The sequence below is a fragment of the Crocuta crocuta genome, unplaced genomic scaffold, assembly GCF_008692635.1.
Source record: "Crocuta crocuta isolate KB4526 unplaced genomic scaffold, BGI_CrCroc_1.0 scaffold160, whole genome shotgun sequence".
Taxonomy (NCBI): Eukaryota; Metazoa; Chordata; class Mammalia; order Carnivora; family Hyaenidae; genus Crocuta; species Crocuta crocuta.
In genome coordinates, this window is record NW_027527591.1 from 4,450,565 (window position 1) to 4,472,411 (window position 21,847).

General features: G+C 38.8%; 1 protein-coding gene across 9 annotated transcripts in view; it reads right to left on the minus strand.

Moving 5' to 3' along the window:
* Positions 1–2,957: 2,957 nt before the first annotated feature.
* The window catches only part of PIKFYVE (phosphoinositide kinase, FYVE-type zinc finger containing), a 79,418-nt gene continuing 60,528 nt past the window's right edge, over positions 2,958–21,847 (minus strand). For 5 of the 9 annotated variants that reach the window (XM_077771090.1, XM_077771065.1, XM_077771083.1 and 2 more), the window contains 13 exons: positions 21,587–21,730; positions 20,459–20,579; positions 18,445–18,540; positions 16,263–16,346; positions 15,288–15,385; positions 13,101–13,265; positions 11,768–11,827; positions 10,956–11,132; positions 9,895–9,998; positions 9,002–9,130; positions 7,669–7,930; positions 7,192–7,266; positions 2,958–6,177 (listed from right to left, as the gene is read on the minus strand). In XM_077771090.1, the coding sequence (XP_077627216.1) occupies positions 6,062–6,177; positions 7,192–7,266; positions 7,669–7,930; positions 9,002–9,130; positions 9,895–9,998; positions 10,956–11,132; positions 11,768–11,827; positions 13,101–13,265; positions 15,288–15,385; positions 16,263–16,346; positions 18,445–18,540; positions 20,459–20,579; positions 21,587–21,730 (1,631 nt within the window). In that variant the 3' untranslated portion in view covers positions 2,958–6,061. The remainder of the gene's footprint in view (positions 6,178–7,191; positions 7,267–7,668; positions 7,931–9,001; positions 9,131–9,894; positions 9,999–10,955; positions 11,133–11,767; positions 11,828–13,100; positions 13,266–15,287; positions 15,386–16,262; positions 16,347–18,444; positions 18,541–20,458; positions 20,580–21,586; positions 21,731–21,847) is intronic. The other 4 variants (XM_077771098.1, XM_077771076.1, XM_077771057.1 and 1 more) reach the window with 2 other exon arrangements.

Genomic DNA, 21,847 nt, shown 5'->3' on the forward strand with positions numbered 1-21,847 from the left:
CTCACGGTTCAGGAGATCAAGCTCTGCATCGGGCTCTGTGCTCACAACCTGGAGTCTGCTTGGGATTCTCTCTCTCTCTCTCTCTCTCTCTCTCTCTCTCTCTCTGCCCTTCCCCACTTATTCCACTTGTACCCTCTCTCTCTCAAAATAAATAAATATTTTTAAAAAAAGATGTCCATATTACTCAAAGTAATCTACATATTCAACACAATCCCTATTAAAATGACAATGGCATTTTTTATGTAAAAATAGGAAAAATTCAACCTAATACACATGTGGAATCTCAAGGGACCTCAAATAGCCAAAACAATTTTGAAAAAGAAAAATCAAGTTGGAGATCTCACACTTCCTTACTTCAAAATATATTACAAAGCCACATGAATCAAACAGTGTGGAACTGGCCTAGAGGCTGATACATAAATAAATGGGATACAATAAAGAGTTCAGAAATAAACCCTTGCTTATACAGCCAAGTGATCTTCGATAAGGGTGCCAAAATCACTTAATGGGGAAAAGACAATCCTTTGAACAAATGGTATTAGGAAACTGGATTTCCACACTCAAAAGAGAAGTTGAACCCTTATTTTACACCAAATAAAAAAGTTAGCTCAAAAAGGTTGATAAAGACCTAAACGTTAAGATCTAAAACCGTAAAACTAGAAGAAAACAGGGGGAAAGCTTCAAGACATAGAATTTGGCAAAGATTTATTGGTTATGACACCAAAATTACAAGCAAAAGGAGATACATGGGACTATATCAAACTTCAAAACCTTTTGCACATCAAAGGACACAATCAACAGAATGATAGGACAGCCTACGGGATGAGAGAAAATACTAACAAATCATATGTCTGATAAGGGGTTAACATCCACAACATGTAAGAACTCCTACAACCCAACAACAACAAAAATCAAGGAGCCCAATTTAAAAATGGCCCAAGGACTTGAATAGACATTTCTTCAAAGATAATGTACAAATGACCCACAAGTATATGAAAACATGCTCAACATTACTCATCACGAAAGGAATGCAAATCAAAACCACAATGAGGGGCACCTGGGTGGCTCAGTCGGTTAAGCGTCTGACTTCCTCAGGTCATGATCTCACAGTTCATGAATTCGAGTCCTGCACCAGGGCTCTACACTGACGGTACAGAGCCTGCCTGGGATTCTCTCTCTCTCTCCCTCTCTGCCCCTTCCCAACTCACAAGTGCACATACTCTCTCTCTCATTCGCTCTCTCTCTCAAAAATAAATAAAGTAAAAACAAACCAAAAAAACCTCTTAGAGGGGTACCTGAGTAACTCCATTGGTTAAGCATCCAAGTTCGGCTCAGGTCATGATCTCGCGGTTGGTGGCTTCGAGACCCCCATCGGGCTTTGTGCTGACAGCTCAGAGCCTGGAGCCTGCTTCAGATTCTGTGTTTCCCTCTCTCTCTGTCCCTCCCCTGCTCATGCTCTGTCTCTCAAAAATAATAAAAATAAACACTAAAAAAGAAAAAAACTTAGAAACCACAATGAGAATATTACATCACACTCTCTAGGATGGCTACCATCAAAATAAGTAACTGTTAGAAAGGATGTGAAGAAATTGGTACCCTTGTATAGAGTGGGTGGGATTGTAAAATAGTACAGCTGCTAGCGGAAACAGTGTGGAGGTTCCTCAAAACATTAAAAAAAAAAAAATAGAACTGCCTTGTGATCTAGCGATCCCACTTCTCCATTCTTCTCTAAAAGAAATTTTTAAAAGAATCTTGCATATACATTTGCATTTCCACGTTCATGGTAGCATTATTCATAGCAGCCAAGAGGCGGAAGCAATTCAAATGTCCGCTGATGATGAAAAAGAAAATGTGGCGCCTACATACAGTGGAATGTCATTCAACCTGGAATAGCATTTAATTTAAAAGAGGGAGGAAACGCTCCAACGTGAACGAATCTTGAGGAGAGGACACAGCAACATAAGCCAGCCACAAACAGACAAATCCTGGCCAATTTCGCTTACAATAAAGAACCTGAAGTTGTCAGATTAATGGGAACAGAAAACAGAATGGTTATTAGAGACTAGGGTGAGGAGGAAGAGCTAGTAAATGGATATAGCTGCAGGTCTGCAAGATGAAAAAGTTCTGGGGGTGAGTATAGTTAACACCACTAAAGTATACACTTAAAAACGGTTAAGATGATAAATTCGGGATTATTTTCAGCACAATTTTTAAATGTAGTTTTAAAATCTTAGCCTTGTTAAGCACTGACCCAGGAATTGTACAAGAAATGACTTTCCAACACAAGACACTTCCAGGTCAGTGGTAACAGAGAACTGCCTGCACACCTACCTTTACCTGCAGGGCAGAGGCGGTGCCGCGAAGTCACAGCAGCTGACCGGCCTGGCCAGCTCCGGTGTTCTCTGGTGTTCCCGGGGGAGCCCAGGCGTGGTGAAGGGGAGGGTCGCGGTGAAAGGGAGAGGTGCGGTGTTCCCTGTGGGGGTGGGGGAGAGCCCAGGCACCGTGAAGGGGAGAGGCGCATCCACAGCTACACGCTTGCAGCACAACGGATCCACTGCAGGGAGACTTTTCTGAACAAGTCTGCCAGCAACCAAGAGCTGAGAGAGCCTTCCAGAGAGAATTTGGCCCTCCCTGGCTTCCCTTAGTGTCCTGCCAGGAAAGCGGAGACCGGGAGTAGGACGGAAGAGGCGAGGCCATTGGTGGTAGAAGCAAACGCACAGATTTAAGACCCCTCCCCCCCCTTTCTGAGACTTAGAAGGAAGGGCTATTTACTAGTGAAAGACATAAATAAATTCTCCAGGGGGCGGGTAGATGATGAGGAAGAGAATGAACAGAAAGCAATGCTTTGAGGCCTGGGGCAAGGGAAGAGGCTTGGGCTCCAAACTCCATCTCCCCTTGTTCATTTCCTGAAGCCGATTCAAAACGAAATGAAGTTGATTCTCAGTTTATTGTTAAGTCTTCTTTATTTACAGTATAAGTGTCCAAAAGGTCAAGGCAGTTTTATCTCTTAAATAACATGTCATATAAAACAGCTAGAACCAAAGTAGAGAAATATATACAATATAATACATTAAGTATTTTCAATATTAATTGAATTTTTCATATTAAATTAAAAGAGGATATTATGATTTACAATGTCATTTCTCTAGTTAAAATTAAACCTGTCAAAAGACATAATGTACATTTTTTTACAAAACCAGCACAGCAGCATTAATAAAACTGCTCATGATTGTAATCTTTATTTTTCTATAATACACTGCACCCGTGTTACAAAAACAAACAAACAAAAAGGCATTGCACTAGATGGTCTGAATACTGCAGAAGTCAGTATGTTAACACTTGAGGGCTAATGAATGGCCTGACTTGTTCCCCTCCAGGCTCATTCACAGGAGTTTCACTCCAGTAGCTAAGCAAACTTTCTACAGGTAGATTACTTTTCCTTGGCAGCTTTATACAAGCCTACTGCTAACAGGTAAAATGCCAAGGAAACACTGATGCCACCAAAACCAATACGACCCTATTTACAAGACCCCATAGAAGCCGAAGCTAGAAAACCACTCACGACTGGATCAAGGAAAGAATTATCAGCAGCATATTTGGTAGGAAAGTTCGAAGGTCTACAAATTTAAATTATTCAACAGACTACAAAAGGGCTTGCAATCGCTGATTCCCCTTATTTTTCTCAGGCTTAGGTAAGAAAAAAGGAAATCTTTTTTTATTGTTCCATAAGTTTTGATGGCATCAACAACCTTCACATTTATAAGTAAGATTTTTATACAATGCAACACATTCACACAGTTATCTTGTGCTACTATCAGTCGTTCTCAGGGTTCATGTTTTTATTCTAAGGAAGAAAAGTATTCAGATTTCTTCCTCAGTCTTCACTTTTCAACATTAATATCCTCCAAGCCTCGAAAGGGAATTCAAGAGAGGCGAGCAGTCATTCAATGCTTACCACTGAAGAGCACGCGATTTGAAACACCTTATATATATACGGTAGTGGCCTCAAGAAAGCAGCAGGGGCTGAGGGCATATTGTTCTACCACTCACAACAAATTAATTTCCCTTTCATTAAGACAGTTTTAAAAGGACAGGTTACCCTTGCAAGGCAGCAAGCGTTGCTTCAAGATTATATTATCCTGGAATTTTTTCAGCCACAAAATTATCTAAGAGGCAGAGTGCTTTACAAAATAACTCTACAAGTCATGAGAAAGACAAACAAAAATCAACATGACACACTGCTGCAGGAGTTATTCCAGGGAGGATTCAAGCTGCACATACACAGAGTGTTGAGACTAAAACTGAGAAACCACCTAATTACAGCAGAGGGAAGATACCTTCTGGTGAGTCCGGGACTGAAATGGACAAGAGAAACACTCCTAAGTATCCTGACAGAAAAAAAAGAACAGAGACAAAACGTGTTTACATTCAGAAAAAGAGGCACCATCCATTGTTCCTGGACTCACAAGAAGTTAAGAATGTTCCACCATCTCTCCTGCGAGTCAGTCCTTTCCTCTAAAACTAAAACCACCCCTGTTCTGTATATTTTCAAAAGGCACACCCATGGGTTGTTGTTGTTGTTGTTGTTGTTGTTGTTGTTTAAAGTGCTTATCATCAGTTCTAAGTCCTTGGGCAACTTGTTTCTACTTCAAAACAAACCGCATTTCCAATAAGCACCAAACACCAAACTAATGCTTTCCTTCTCTAAAGCAAATTTTCCAAAACGTTCCTATTTCACATACGTTTAAGTCTCTGTAACTGGAATGTACCCAGATTCCTTTTTCTTGTTTTGTGACAGTTACAACAGAAATGTGCTGTTACAGGAAAGCTGGAAAGGAAGAGAACTTTATATAAAACTTTATAAACCCCCAAAGTATCCTTATTAATAAGGGAAAGAAGCCACAAGGAAATATTTGGCATTCTGTTATTTGCTTAAAGACAGTTAGTTTAGTACTCTATCTGCTCATTTTTTAAACAAAAACTCTGCTAAACAAGTTCCTAACTGTAAATACTTTATCTCTTAACATTTCTCAATAATCAGAACTGGCCTAGAAACTGGCACAGAAAGTAAAGAAACAGGTGTGTCCACCCTAGAAACCTGTTAGTTTTACAGATGCCACTTAAACTATTTGCATTGAAAAAGACACTTTACCTTTACAAAAAACAAGCAAGCGTCTACCTCTCACCCAATTTCTTGGATAAGGTCTAATTCATTTTTTACATTAAAAACATCCTTAGTAATCCTCCCTTTGGGAATTCAGTCACTACAGACTCATTTACTATTTCCCTGAAAGTGGAGGAAAACCTAGAAGATAAGCAGGTGCAGATAAGGGTAGGTGAACATATTAACTGCAAAAAAGTTATAAACAAGTTTTTAAAAAAGCTCCAAAAGAAGGCTTCGACGTAATAACTACGGTCTCACCCAGAGAGAAGAGAGAACCGAAACGACATGGAGCACACTCAAAACCAGAGCAAGATAAGAACACACAACAGGATTCCCAAGTTAAGTCAAACTCCTCAATAAAACAAGAACAGATTGTGTCAATCTGTTGGACTGACCATTAATAGTATAATTTGGAATTTTTTTAAAGATTTCAGAAATTCTGATAATACATAACATTACACAGTTACATAAGAAACACAAAACAAAGTCACCAGCTCTACAAATGCTTTCTAAGTAAAGAATGTGTCCAAAGTGGTGCCAGGAAAGTCACCATCTAGGAGATACTATTTTCTCAACAGCATTGTTAACAAGTCTGACAACACATTTTTTTACCTCGTCTCATCTCTGACCACACAGTTGTCTTTAGCCCTTTGAAATGGGTCTATATTTTCACTTAAGTGGAAAAATGTTCATGGAACCTCCTGGCCTAAGGACGGCTAATTGGTAGGTATCAAAAGCAAAGTGCAAATCCATGGAGTTGGAACCCCTTAGTTACACAGAGCCCACACAACCACAGAACGGAAAGGCCTTGGCATACAGTGGTGAATAATGAAGAAATAAAACGTGTAGCTTATTTTTGGTCCTTTGTTCCAGGCCCCTTTACATTCACGGTCCATTTCAGCAGTTGAGACCTAAGCCTGTCCAGTGGTCTGGTACCATCAGGAAATACTTGTCCATTGCTTCGCAAAATCTAGTCCTGTACAGCTCTGGGGAGACCACAGTGGGCATTTTACCTAAGATTATGAAAGAGCACAGAGAAAAAGGTGTTACATAGTTGATCAGCAACTGATGTGAACAACTACGTTCTTTCATGAAACCTGCCATGAAGACACACACACCACAGCAGTCTCAGAAGAGGGGTGTTCACTGTGCCACATGACATGGGACAGGTCTTTCCTGCTCGGGGCTTCCATTTTTAAAAACTACCTCTTGCCTAGAGATGTATGAAAGCACAAATGGAGCTAGCAGTGCTCAGAGAACTTCGAAGATTCAAGCGTTAATTAAAGACAGCCTCTTATTCAGAATCTCTGGCCTTTATTGGGTAACTTCTCAACCTGAGAACCCCTGGCACGTTAACACAAATTTAAAGCCAATCATTTCCCCACCTATGTAATTCCTTTTATTATTCGATGATATGGGAAATGAGAAAATCAGAGATAACCACTTACTTTCTAAGAATTTAAGAAAGTAACCGTTTTTCATTTTTAGGTTTATTTTTAAATTTTTTTTATTTTAGAGAAAGATTGAGCATGAGCAAGGAGAAGAGCAGGGGCGGGGGGGGGGGAGGGAGAGAGGGAGAGAGACAGGGGGAGAGGGAGAGAACCTTAAAAAAGCTCCATGCTCAGCACAAAGCCTGACATAGAACTTAATCCCACAACCCTGGGATCATGGCCTGAGCTGAAATCAAGAGTCAGATGCTTGAGGCGCCTGGGTGGCTCAGTCGGTTGAGCATCTGACTTTGGCTCAGGTCATGAGCTCATGGTTTGGCAGTTGAAGCCTCGTGTCAGGCTCTGTGCTGACAGCTCAGAGCCTGGGCTGCTTCCGATTCTGTGCTTCCCTCTCTCTCTGCCCTTCCCTGCTCATGCTCTACCTCTCAAAAATAAATAAATGTTAGAAAATTAAAAAAAAAAAAAAAAAGAGGCTCAACTGAGCCATCCAGGGGCCCCAAAAAAGTATCTATTTTTTAAACGTTAACTGATAAGGAAGACAGAAGAATAGTTTAAAGACTAAACAAAACTTCTGCTCACCTTGTCCTCCTAAAATTCCTGTTGATTTCACAACCATTTCAAGCTTTTTGTCCCATGTAAACGTTCGAATATAATCTGTTACAGGAGGCAATATTGGCAGTAAAGTACGTTAGTAAGTATAAGAAAATAACAACAGTAATTACTATTACTTCTAACATGTTTACTCAGTGCTAATGATACTGCCAGGTGCTGTCCCCAAGGTCTGTCTCTGTATATTAATTCACTCAATCCTCATAACAACTTCAAAGGGCTTCATTTCAAAGTAACTTTTTCAATAGATTATTTTTGGTAAAGATAAGTGAAAATAAACTGAGGACACAGAATAAAGGTAATTAGAATTTAAACGCTAGTGGTTTTGAATTTTCAAATGATAGTTGGTGAAAACGTATAATAAGCTATTACTAGACTGGGCTGAGTATAATCTTCAAATATACTCTGGCTTCAGTCATGAACCAGAAGGTATGCTTTCCGACTTACCTATAATTCCGACTACCAGCTCATTGCTACTATCATCTCGTCCAACCAGCAGAGAGTAATCTATAATAAGGTGGCTAGAAAGGAAGTGGGAGTCACTGCGGATCGAGGCCCTCAGCACGGCTTTGGAATGAGAACGGATATACAGGGGGTTGTCTCGAACCATCTTTAAGAGATTTTCATCCAGCAGGACCACATCACAGCTCTCTTTCCCAGTATCAGTTTTTACATTCCTATTCCTAAGTGAACCCTTCAAATCAAAAACCTAGCAGAAAGAAAACTTTCTGTTATTTATGCATGAGTTGTGCAATTAATTAATTAAATTGGAAATGCAGAAAGATTCCTTATAGCCCATACCATTATATACACTGTTAAATTTAATTTTAAAACTTAATCATAACTTATGTAAGTCATTAAATGCATACATTATAATGGCTCAATACGTAAAATAAGTGGTGATATGATTCATCATTGAAAATTAATACCTATGTAGTCAGTTACTCAAACACTTCAGAAACACACCAACCCACTTAATCAACTTTAAGAAACATTAACAACTCTAAAAATATATCACTGGATCATAAAGCAGTTAAAATACAGATGCAAACAGTCTTAGGAAACTTACAGCTTTGATACCAAAACCCCAGGCAATACTTACGGCAATGTAGAAGCAACTGCATGTCTCTGGAAATCTGGGGGCAGTTAAAGGCCACACTCACAGGTCAAGGGACTTACGTCCTAGATCAGTGCAACATGAAGTGTATTCTACAGACTAATGCTAGTCAATTGTCACTGGCTCATGACAACATAAGGAGCTAGTGCTAGAATGTAAAACTGCTGCACCATCAAGCACACTGTTAGTTCAGCACAGCAAGGCACTCTCAATGAAGAAAGCAGTACACTGAATTAAATTCTAGTACAAGCCCCTTACCTCACCACAGACTAGGAACAGTTCAAAAGGACCCATGCTCTTGAAAGGTACTATTCTAGACTCTAAAACAACCTGAGTTGTGGTAATATCTGTGTGACTGTCATAAACTTAATTTTTCTGAGTCTTAGTTTCATCTTTAGAACTGAGATCATAGAAACAAATCTGCCTTTTAATTCTACAATTCTGTGTTTCTAGGACATTGGAGAGGTTAAATTTTAGGACCAGTCTACAATATTCCTCTTTATTCTTTCCTTCAGGGTTCAACAATTCCAAAGTTAAAATTGGCCTAGCAACAAAGGCTTCCTACTATTAAACAAGATGTCATTCTCTAATTCTTAAAATCAGGAACTAGAAGTACAAAAGCTTCCAGTAGCTAAATGGTTTGCCATCGTTCAATAACCTTACCTGTGCCATCTTTCTCCCATAGAAAAGATTTTCCATGACAAGGAGATCTAACTTCTTCTCAGTATTGTTCTGAGAATTCTTATAACCAATTCTGTAAACTCCAAGGATTTTGGCCAATGCAGTGGGCCTCTAATCAGAAAAAAAAAAAAAAAAATGAAAGTAAACTCTTACCAAAAATGATTATTTGTAATGTAACACTCATATCTGTATTATCCATGTAATATCCAAACTAATGTTCTATTAATAGGACCAGAGGGCCTTGAAAGAAAGTTAAAACCCTTGGAACTCAGAAGCAAGTGAAAAGTAAAACATCAATGCCAATAAAAACATCAGATCTTTAACACCTGACCAAAAGATAAGGCTTTACAGTTTCTCAAAATCACAAATTTTATTATGACATATAATTTCCCCTAAAATATGCAATAAACCATAAATGAAAAACAATCTATGTGACTCTCTGATACACTTACTGGGAAGATCATGGCTAAATGTCAGGTGGGCAAACCTTGAGCCACTGGCTTCCTCTTTTTCTACCTATGGATCCAAACACTCATGTCTCAACAAATATTTCCAATTTCTGTCTTAACAAAACTACTAATTATAATATGCAGGTATTATCATTTAATCTTAATGATTCTACACACACACACACACACACACACACACACACACACACTAAATGCAATCTGCTCCAGATCTTTTGGTTCCTGGCTGGCAAAGGTAGGAAAGAGAGTTTGAAATGACTACATTCTCTCACACTTCTATAACATAACAGAGATCCAGTCATGCCCTGTCCCTATCTTAGCATGGAAAAGACTGCCATTGGGACAAATTCTCAGGATGGGAAAAAGCCCATAAAACTCTAATTACAGACCAAGGTTTGGGATTTCTACCTTTTGTTGAACAGCGTTTGTAATATAATTGAAGTAGTGCGGTGCAAAGTCGAGGAAAGACTGGACTTCCAAACGAGGCATCTGCTTCAAAATGAATCTATCATCTAAAAGGCAGAAGCATCATATGTAGTTTATTCAGTCAAAGTATTTCCTGAGGTAATCTACAATAAATTGTTCCATAGACCCCAAATGATTTGTTTGCTTCATGGCTTTAGGGGATATTTTCTAATGTCAAGAGAAAATTTTAATCAGAATATAGTTCTCAACAGGGCTCCTGGGTGACTCAGTCGGTTAAGCATCCAACTTCAGCTCAGGTCATGATCTCACGATTTGTGAGTTTGAGCCCCACATCAGGCTCTCAGCTGTCAGCACAGAGCCTGCTTCAGGTCCTCTGTATCCCTTTCTCAGTCTCTCAAAAATAAAAATAAACATTAAAAAAAAAAAAAAAAAAGAATACAGTTCTCAAGTAATTGAGGGCTCCTTAAGTTCCTAAGGATTTATAATAGTCAAGTAGCCTACTTTTGACAGAACCACACCTAAATTCCTAACTAGATAGTCCACTTTTTAAAACTACTAAGTAAAATTTTATAAACTCCTTTGTTAACAGTGGAGTGTTATGAAAGCTTTTACCAAGGAACATCCCTCCTGCTGCATGTTCTCAAACAATTTTGCTTTTAGGGTATGGAGAATGGAACTTAAAGTACAGACGGTCATCACCTTCTGCAAACCTCTGCAGGTTAAGAACTGGGCCTTCCTATTTTCAGGTTAAGTATTTGTATTTTTATCTTTCTCTCAACAGCTCTGAGGTACCCTTCTGACTCTTCTAGAAATTCTGTTACTATTACACTTGAAGACGTCAGGACCAGAGTTTAGCAAGGATCAGACAGACATTGTACACATGTACAGTCTTAAAACTGGTTATTGCAGCCTCTCAAACATCAAAACAGGAAACCTTGCTTGACAACTGGCAGTATCATACGACTTCAATTTAAGTGACTCATAAATTATCTGAAGGCAAAAGACAGCTACTACTCAGTCAGTGAAAGATGAAAAAGACTGACCTTCAGTGGCATAGAAGGCAGCTCCTGATTTGCCCCCACGGGCCTGCCAGGGTGACGAGTGGGAAAGAGAACGAATGAAATCTTCCTCACTGCTGCCCAGAATCACCTCACGCATCTTATGAAACTCTCCCGCATAGTACAGGCGACAGTAAAACTTGGCATTCGCATCAGAAAATTCTATAAACAGAAGGGGGGTAAGGGGCTTTTATGAACCAAAAACCTCTCTTCCTTCTTGCTCATTCCCCACCACCAACAAATGCGACCATTTAATTTTTTTCACGATAGCATTTCTCATGTTACATCTACATCCCTGTTTGTAACAGTTCTGTTAAAATGACCCTCAGGGAAGATTAAAAAGAACCTTCTGACCTTACAGAAAAATCAAACATAAAATAAGACCCGTTTCTAATTTTATACGTTACTGTATTTTCATCATCGTACTTTTTACATCTTAAATTTTACTACATATTCTGGATGATACATTATTGGCACCCCTCTCCCCTCACCACCCCCACACAATGCTAGACACCTGGTCACGGCTATAGCTCTAGAGTACACAATAATTACTTAAACATTGGAAATTAAATCATTACAAATTAAATTATAATTTAAACTAAATTTCTTTATAAACTAAACAATGTTGACTTTATAAACTAAATCTAGATTAAATAAAGCTCATGTCAGGAAAGAGACCTAACATTTACTCCAAGAAAACAGGATATTTATCTAGTATAAAACCAGAAGCCTTAAATAATAGTTTTCTCAATCACAGTCCCCGTCCCCACACCAACAGCATTTTATCTCATACTTACGAAGCTCCACATGAGGATTTATGAGTTGTTTCTTTTGTGTATCTCCTCCATCTACCTCATCTAAAAGGTTTGATATCGTTAGTAAAACCAAAGTTTTAAATGGGTTATCAGTTCATTTTGTCTTTTTTATCCCCTGACAGAATTATAAAAACTAACAAGTCCACCCCCTGTTATCCTGGCCAAGTCATTCTCAAGCAAGCATTCTGTGTACAATGAAGCTTGTGTAGACTATTACAAAAATACAGGTGCCTTTTTGAAAGATTAATTTTCAGATGAAAAATAGAGAAATTTAGGTTGAAGAATAATTTTTCTTATATTTGATTCCTCTGAGGTCATACACTAACTCTGCTCTGACATCAAGTTTCCATTACGTATCAGTTATGACCATTTTCTCCATGTGTGGAATAATGCTTCTCCAATAGCTTGAGATGCTTTCTTTGTCATATACTAAGATACATATACAATACACAAAATACACTAGTGTCTGGCTCAGAGGTAATTTTTACATTTGATTTGTGTGTCTAGATCCACTCTATTATAAATTTGGGACATACTTTAGTAGCTAGAAGAAATAATCCTCTATGTCTCACATTTCAAAATTATTTTTTTAAGCACCAATGTCTTCCAGGATTATAGCCCAAGAGAAGCCTAGAGAATACTAAACAGATATGTTAATTACTAACGCAAATTTAATATGCTATCTTGTAGACTACTAATTCATGACCTAACCCAAGGGTTGCCAAACTATTTCTGTAAAGGCCAGATGGTAAGTATTTTATTCAGTCACAACGTGTTCAACTTGTCTATACAACATGAAAGCCAGACACTAAGTAAATGAATGGGTGTATTTATGTTCCAATACAAAAACAGGTGAGTGTAGTTTGCCTTTGCCTGGTCTAACCTCATATTCAAACATAATCAGGTAGCTATATTTTCAAACATCAAAATGAAGGCAGATATCAATGCCCTCAACCCTATAGAGACTGGAAAAGAAATGTCTAAGGGAGTAGTGGAGTGAAAACATTTGAATATATACTGTGAATTACATGTTTTACATGTTTAATGTCACTCAGTCCTCAGTAAGCCTCAGAAGACATTGCTTTTGCCACTTTACAGGTATGGAAACAAAGGACTTCTGATTCTACCACACGGTAACTGACAGCAGTAACATCTGCAGCCAGCTGGCCTCTACAAGCGCCATGCTTTTCCCACTCTGCCATGCTGAGGCATGAGAAGAGAGCTAACATCTGAGTTTCAGCGTAAGAATCATCTACTTACGGCTGGAAAGAACACAAGCAGCTAAAGTAAGCTCATCTGGTTCCCTTTAACATACCTTGAGACTCGGTGCCTTGATTCTCCGTCCCCTCTTTGCCTGTCTGCCCAACCTGGTAGTAAGCACTATCTGCTCCACGTAAGGTCTCTCTCTTCTGGGAAGAGAGATCTGGGCTTTTCCCTGCTGTTCCTCGGAAGAAGGACAGCATTCCAGAAGTCTTTTTGGCTGAAAATAAAAGGTAACATATTAAATACGGGTCACTACAGGTGGAAAAAAAAAAAAAAGATTTTCAACTCATTCCTTGTTAGCAGGAACCATTACACAAAGGTAATACACATTATTCTACATGCTCTATGGGGCTTGGGGGGGGTGGCGGTTAGTCAAGCACTTTTATTATCAGAAACATAAAAGAGCGATGCCAGGTAGCTATATATCAAAATCAGAAATTCTACAGAAAATCTTTTAAAAATATATTTATAAGGCAACAAAATTCAGGGCTAAATTCTTACATTATTTCAACAATTAAGTAAATACAAAACAATATTACAATTTACAAGAATTCAAAGTTAAAGGTAATAGCTCTGTATCATTTGTATTCTTACATTTTAACACAGCAAAATACGGGGCGCCGGGGTGGCTCAGTTGGTTAAGCATCCGACTTGGGCTCAGGTCATGATCTCACAGTTCGTGGGTTACGGCCCTGCATCGGGTTCTATGCTGACAGCTCAGAGCCTGGAGCCTGCTTCGGATTCTGTGTCTCCCTCTCTCTCTGACCCTCCCCTGCTCACGCTCTCTCTCTCTCTCTCTCAGAAATAAAACATTAAAAAAAAATTAACATAGCAAAATGTAAGATTTTTTCAGCATTTCTCAGAAAATAGCGTAAGACAGCCAAAAACATTACCAAAGCTTACATGCTTTTTTAAATGTTTATTTATTTACTTTGGGGGAGGGGGAAGGAGACAGGAAGAGAGAGAAGGAGAGAGAATCCCAAGCAGGATCTACACTATCAGCACAGATCCTGACACGGGGCTCAATCCCACCTACCGTGAGATCATGACCTGAGCCAAAATCAAGAGTTGGACACTCAACCAACTGAGCCACCCAGGAGCCCTAGCTCACTCTATAATTTTATTCCTTGTTTTGAGCTTAGTATATACATATACGTCATGTATGTATCCTCTATGAGCTTTGCATATATGATTCTAATCTTGTACAATGTACCATCTATAAAATTCACATAAAATGTCACTCATCAAGTGCTTATTAGTAAGGGTGGCAGACCCCATTATGGCCTCCCTAATATCCAAGCCCACCTTGTTCCTTGCCGAAAGAACTGCAATTCTGATGAGGGCAAGCAATGTGGAGAACCCCAGAAAGCGAATCACGATTTGTATAAGCAACTGGGACAGCACTACAATCTCAGTCTCCCTTCCAGGACGGGTGGTCACGAGCCTCTGCTGTAGTAAGACTGAAAGTGACGCCTCTGCATTCCTCACTACAGGAAACAGCCACGCTTACACCTACTTCCTTTCTTTCTGCCCCAAATGGAGACATGAACTGAAACATTTTGACCATGAGGAAAATTTAAGAGAATCATAAGGAAACGACCCCTCTACTGTCATGACGATGCTGACTAGCTGAACCAACGCCAGCAAATGCCTGCCTCCGGATGTTGCTTTTATAGAAAAATAAAATGTTATTTGTTTAAGCCCCAAGAGTCACTTCAGTCTTCTGCTCTCTGTAGTGAACAGGTTCCTGACAAGGTCAAAGAGATCCATGCTCAAATCCCGGCCTCTGGCTACCTTTGCAATCCTGAGCAAATCACTTAGCTTTCTAAAACATGGGGATATATCCAATAAGTCTTAGTGCTTATTATGGGGATTAAAGGACATGACGCATGAAACGTTCTTTTCACAATGCCAACAATACTGTGAAAACTTTCTTCAGTTTCAAAAAACAAAAGTTTAAGTTTTTTAAGGTCACTCTTATCTTAGCTTGTATACTTTAAACTGAAAACTCCACAAAAGCAGATTCTGCGTCTTTTTGCAGAGACCTATGAGTTTCTAGAAGTTTCAAATCCAATAATAAGGTGAAGATCAAACAAAATATGTATAAAAGAGAGCACACAAAAATGTATTAATGCATATCATACTGTAACGATCAGATGCAATAAATTCTTGTCAGATGGTATTTCTATTTATTGCTTTCTTCTCCAAACCGTAACTACTGCTCTAGGTATACTCTTACTTGGCTGCGGTTCTGCTTCTGCTGTACGGTTCGTCTGTCCTCCACTGACCTCAGGTAATCTAATAGGGCTGCTGCTCTTTGGGCGGCTGTCCAAAGTGCTAGACAAACAAACAAGGAAAAGTTAGTTTCTACTATTCACACTGAAAATGATTCCTATGTTAATGGACTCCCCACCCAACCCCACCTAACCCCACCCACAGTATCCAAAATCCAATTCCTACGTCATCTGAACATAGGTTACAACACAGAAGGAAAAGTCTTGAGATGCCTATGGCACTTTAGATCTTCTTCTTCAGCAAAATGTTGTAACTATGAAAGTGTACGGAAAACATCTGAAAACAGAGCCTTTTATAACACTTTCCCCAAGTCCATGAGAGCTGTGTTGGCCTCTATAGGTCAAACACTTACAGGAAGTACCAATTTCGTAGTTCTCAGTCTAGTTACCATGATAATAAATAAATTAGATCAAATTTTGTCACATTCATGAAAGTCAAAAACTTATTTCAGTAAGAAAATAATGAGCCTACAACAATCTCTGTCTAAATGTCTAAAATACTGAACATACTAAAAGAACTGGTTAGAATTTTGTTTTTAAACTACTGGAATCTTTAATTACCATGGAAAATTTACAAATACTTTAAATTACAAAGTAAAGCAGGGGGTTACTAATTTCACAAGTTACTATTATGTAAATAAAAACCATAAGAATTTAAAACACTGAAACTTTAAGTCTGCAATAGACACTGGACTTCTATGGCAATGATCAGAAAACTGTATCCAAAGGCACCTGTGTAAGGCCTTCTGCTACACTTGAATTTTGTTCTGTCAATTGTTGGGCTAAAGTTTGAGTGCCACTGTCAGTATCCTAGCAACTTTCATATTAATAATATACCATAATAAAATCGAAGTATGAGCATTTAAAAAATGATGACATAGCCAAATTAAATAAATTCTACCCAGTCAATCACAGATCACCTATTTGTTGGAAGCCCTTCTTCGGCACTGTTCCGCTGAGTCGCTTTGGACAATTCCTCTAAGGCATTTCGGTATTCTTTACAACTTAGGGTAGAAATAAGTTGAAACATGTTAAACGTTAAACTTCTCTTCAAAATAAATCATATACTTTAGAATAAGCTCTGCATTACAGAAATACAAGCTTGTTATGTGTCCATAATTAAACATGTGTGAGTCAACTAACAAAAGTTATCAAGTAGAAGCTTCATGAAGGTCACCTTCACAGATGATACTGCAAAATACACCCCAACACACCAACCAGTATCAATATCCTAAACAGTGATTGTGAAAGCCTTCATATTAATATTTAGATCAAATATCTTCAGGAATAGAACAGGTAGTTTAAAGTATAAAACTTCAGACTTAAGTATTACAGTGTGTAAAAGGTCATGAGAATGCTTTTCTACTTAAGGTACTGAACTTTAAGGAAAAAAACCTCCACTCTTAAGCCTAGCAGTCTGGGAGTCCTGATTTAGACAGATGTCAGGTAACAAGATAAGCATGTATTATTTTTCCAAGACATTAGACAAAAGTGACTTCTACTAGAATACTCCATTCCTAACAGCACAATAGGAATTTTTTATTTGCTGGCTTTCTTACTTTTCTATCTATTAATGTAGTAAGACTAAACAATGAAGTAAGAAGTAAATACTAACTTCATATAGATCTATCTTGTTTACTTTTATATATATAATACCTACTATACCACATCTTGTAGACATTCAAGTATCTGTTGAATAAGCAGCCTCCTTGTAATCAATATAAAGAGAAAATTTTAAATTTCAATGCCTTCCAACAGAAAAAAAGATTTTACTAGGGGCGCCTGGGTGGCTTAGTCGGTTAAGCGTCCGACTTTCGCTTAGGTCATGATCTCGCGGTTCATGTGTTCGAGCCCCGCGTCGGGCTCTGTGCTGACTGCCAGTTCAGAGCCTGGAGCCTGTTTCAGTCTGTGACTCCCTCTCTCTCTGACCCTCCCCTGCTCAAGCTGTCTCTCTCTCTCTCTCCTAGAAATAAATTTAAAAAACAAAAACAAAGCATTTAAAAAAAAAAAAACAAAGATTTTACTAAACATCTTAGATTATACTAAACTAAGTTCTATCACTACCAAGATATTGTTGGTGCTGTCTTTTTAGGGGTGTCTGAGTGACTCAGTCGGTTAAGATTCCGACTTCAGCTCAGGTCATAATCTCACAGCTCTGTGCTGACAGCCCAGAGCCTGGAGCCTGCTTTGGATTCTTTCTCTCTCTCTCTCTCTCTCTCTCTCTCTCTCTCTCTCTCTTTCTCTCTCTCTCTCTCTCCTTCTCTATCTCCCCCACTCCCTCCCTCCTTCCCTCTCTGAGATAGATAAACATTAACCAATTTATAAATAAATAAATAAATAGTGCTGTCTTTTTAGACATAAGATATAAATAAATTTATAGAAGGATGCTTGTTTAAAACACATGATAACTGGGGCACGTGGGTGGCTCGGTTAAGCATCCGACTTCAGCTTACATCATGATCTCACAGTTTGTGGGTTCGAGCCCCGCGTCGGGCTCTGTGCTGACTGCCAGCTCAAAGCCTGTAGCCTGTTTCAGATTCTGTATCTCCCTCTCTCTCTGACCCTCCCATGTTCATGCTCCCACCCTCTCTCTCTCTCTCTCAGAAATAAATAAAACATAAAATTTTTTTTAATTTAAAAAATAAATAATATAAAATAAAACACATAACTGTGGGAATGTACGTGGGTTAAGGCATAGGAACAGCATTACTCTAGTAAGAAAATGAAATGCTACATGTGGCAAACAGGAAGGAAATGAAGAGCACAAAAAGGAACTCAGTTGATATAAGACGTTCTGTTATATGGATCAGTAAATGTAAGGAAGGGATACACAGTATAACCCAGAGAATGTTTAGAGGATATAAAGTAACCTGCCTACTCAATTAAGTAGAAGCTTGCTTAAGAAGCATCCTGTTATTATTGGGGTAAAGAATACATTTTCAGATACAAAGAGAACATGCTATCCTGCCCAAGTTATGTATTTCTGCTTATATTTAATCATTCTGCCCTACTCTCTATAAAAGATCTCAACAATCAGGTGATTAGTAAATACACATAAAATATAAAGATCTAATCATAGGTGAAAAGTCCCAAGAATAATACCTGAGAGCAAAAGCAATGATGGAGCTCGGCTCCTTCTCACAAACCGCAATGGGTACCCGTTCATGTTCATACATTAAGTAGTGTTTATCTGGATCACTGTTCAAAATTTTTAAATAAATAAGAACAAAATTAGCAGAAAATCATATGTAGGAACCACTAACACATTATAAGTAAATCTCAAGACAATTTTAAGTTAGCTAAATATGGCACAATTATAAGAATATAATTAAATAAGCCAAAACATATGCAGAATTTAAACCAAACAGCCAAGGAAAATGTTATTAACAGGAAATTTTTAAAGGTAATTGAAAATTGTCAGAATCAGTGTTCAAATCAGAGGGTTCCAGAATAGTTACTCCATAAAACACTTTCCACGTTTTCAAGAAGAAATAATGTAGCACAGTTTCTACAAGACTTTTCGTTCAGGTTTATAGTAGAACAAAATCTTTCACACTTCCGCTGTTCACTGTAAATACTTTTTGAGATGAACATGGCTCCAAGTCTAGTATTAGTCCAACAAGAAATAATATACCACAGGCGTTCTCCTATTTGTCATATGGAAACTCAGTGGTGTGACTCCATTTTAACACAAATTTTAATCCCTTGACCTCCACCCTAGAGCCCCTGGGGAGGCATTCATTCATTTGTGCAACAGCTATTTGCTGTGCTAGAAATACACTATTAAGAAAAACTATTACTGAGGCACCTGGGTGGCTCAGTTGGATAAGCGTCTGACTTCAATCAACTCTGGTCATAATCTCATGGTTCATGAGTTCGAGCCCCAAGTTAGGCTCTGTGCTGACAGCTCAGAGCCTGAAGCCTGCATCAGAATTTGTGACTCCCTCTCTCTCCACCCCTCTCGCACTCATGCTCTGTTTCTCTCTCTCTGACAAAGATAAATAAATGTTAAAAAAAAAAAAGGGGGGGGAACCCCACTATTACTAAGCATGTAACATGAGCAAGATGTGAACAATACAGTGGTACAAACCAGTAAGCATGATAGAGTTTACAGTACAGGGAGGTAAAGAATCAAATAATCCTGCCAATAAATACAATCACCGTCTGTGATAAGTGCCCCGAGGGAATCATGCAAGCATGTAACACAGAGACCTAATCTGGCCGGGGCAGAGAGCTAGCAGGGAGAGTCTAAAGTTTTCCTGAAAAACAATTCACAGTAATGACTAAAGAACAAAGTGAGCGCATGGGCAAAGGTCATAACAACACAAGAGACAATAACCCAGTTAAGAACCAAGACATTCAAGTCTGAAGCACAGAACACAGGGACCTTCTCAAACTATAGTGTAAATCTCTACTTGTCTCCTCCCTGAGACCGTGAGCTCCGAAGAGCAGCGATTTTCCTTATTAATCTTGTTCTACATCCTGAGGCACCAGAGCTGGCACTCAGTACATTTCAACATAGACTGAATAAATCAATATGTGAGTCAATTAAGAACAAAGGTCTTATGAACGGATGTCCACCTCTTAGACACACTTGCACCAGCCTACAGGAGCAGCATCTGATGGCTACACAGAGCAACCAGTGGAAAACAAACAATCTCTCCCAACCAGCCTGTTTTCTTTCCTACTCAGTGAGCCCAGAACAAACAAGATCACATGAAAACTTGTACGGGTCATTGTAATGCATCACCAAGGACAGAAAAGCACCATGTCCCAGAAAGTTATTAGGTCAGTAATGTCATCTTTATACAACCAGCAATATGTTTTGATGATTGTGGGATCAACAGATGTAGCAGTATGTCTTTTATATATACATGTATAAAAGCATTAGTTAATGCTTTTTTCATCCATTCATCTACTATATGATGATGGTTACGATATAATACTACCATAAATTACATCATACCGAAGATACTTCTTTTACTATCATGAGGTATAATTTGAGAAGTACATACAATGTTAAATAAAGAATAAATATTTGGAGTGAGGCTTTTGAAATTAAGTGAAAACAAAACCACCCAACAACAGCCACTCCACTGACTTTTGTAATACTTACAAAGGAAATGGAATAGGGTTATAGCTATTTCCTGGAAGCAAATTTGCAAAGATGGCTTTCATGGTTGATTTTTCCTTCACCTGGCTGTCTGTGGATCCCAGCAAATGCCCATCAAACACATCTAGGATAAAAAATATTCTACTTATATGTTAATATTCAGGACAAGTAAAAAAAAAAAGTATGAAGTATCAACATTATTTCTTGCCATGTTTGGAATACAGACATATATGCATATCATAATTACCAACTGTGGTACAAAATTTGTGATCTAGGAATAAGGACTCTTTTGGGATGAAAGAGGAAGCTATAGGGAAGCATACATAGTGCTGAGTCCAAGGATCACACGGTTTTACATTTCACCCTCTCTGAAATGGGAGCCACCCATAATCGATGGTTTACCATTGAAGGAACCAGGCAGCAGTCATGATGCAATTACTGCGTGAGCATGCGTGAGCATAGTCACAGCTCTTCTTGTTACATCAGAGTTTAATTGCAATTTAAAAGTTATTTTGGGGACTCTTGGGTGGCTTAGTCAGTTAACCATCCTACTCTTGATTTCAGCTCAAGTCATGATCTCACGGTTCATGGGCTCAAGCCCCAAATTGGGCTGACAGCATGAAACCTGCTTCGGATTCTCTCTCTCCTCTCTCTCCCTCTGCTCCTCCCCCGCTTGCACACATGTGTTCTCTCTCTCCAAAAATAAATGAACCTTAAAAAAATTAAAACCTAAAAGCTATTTTTAAAGTTTACATTACTTAAGTAGTTACTGCTTGAACAGAAAACAAGGAAAGAGAACAGCGAGGCATAAGTTTGCCATTAGTGAAATAAACAGTTGGAGAAATGGCTGCAATTTCTCTTATTGTCTTACAAGGCCAAAACCATGTGCTTTATGGGACTCAAGAAAGTAATATGCCCAGAAAACAGATGAAACAGAATAACATTCTGTTCCTGAGATATTCCTATGTCAAGGAGCGCCAACCAAAGAAGTGATATGGTAAAAAAGCTCAAGCTAAAATAGCACTTCCAGGAAGGATAAAATGTACAAACTCTAAGAGGCAAGAAAGCATCTAAGAGGTGTCACAGCATTCACAGTGCTCTCTTTCAGAAGTACAGTCAAAGTGACTTCACCTGTACCTTCGGAACTGCTGGCTGTATCGAGCTCAGGGGGCGCCCCCCCCAGTTGCTCAGGCAGGGCCTCCGGGGGGGTAGGCAGCTGCAGGTGCGCGGAGCCCGCGGGGCTCTGGCTGCACAGCGAGGTCAGGAAGCGGTCCTCTAAAGAAAATCAAACTTCAATGAGTCATTCAAAAATGGGCCCATTTCTACCTATTAGGAATGTTTTTTAAATGCCAACTCATATTTCTCCTTCCTAAACCAAAGAATTTTAGCTTC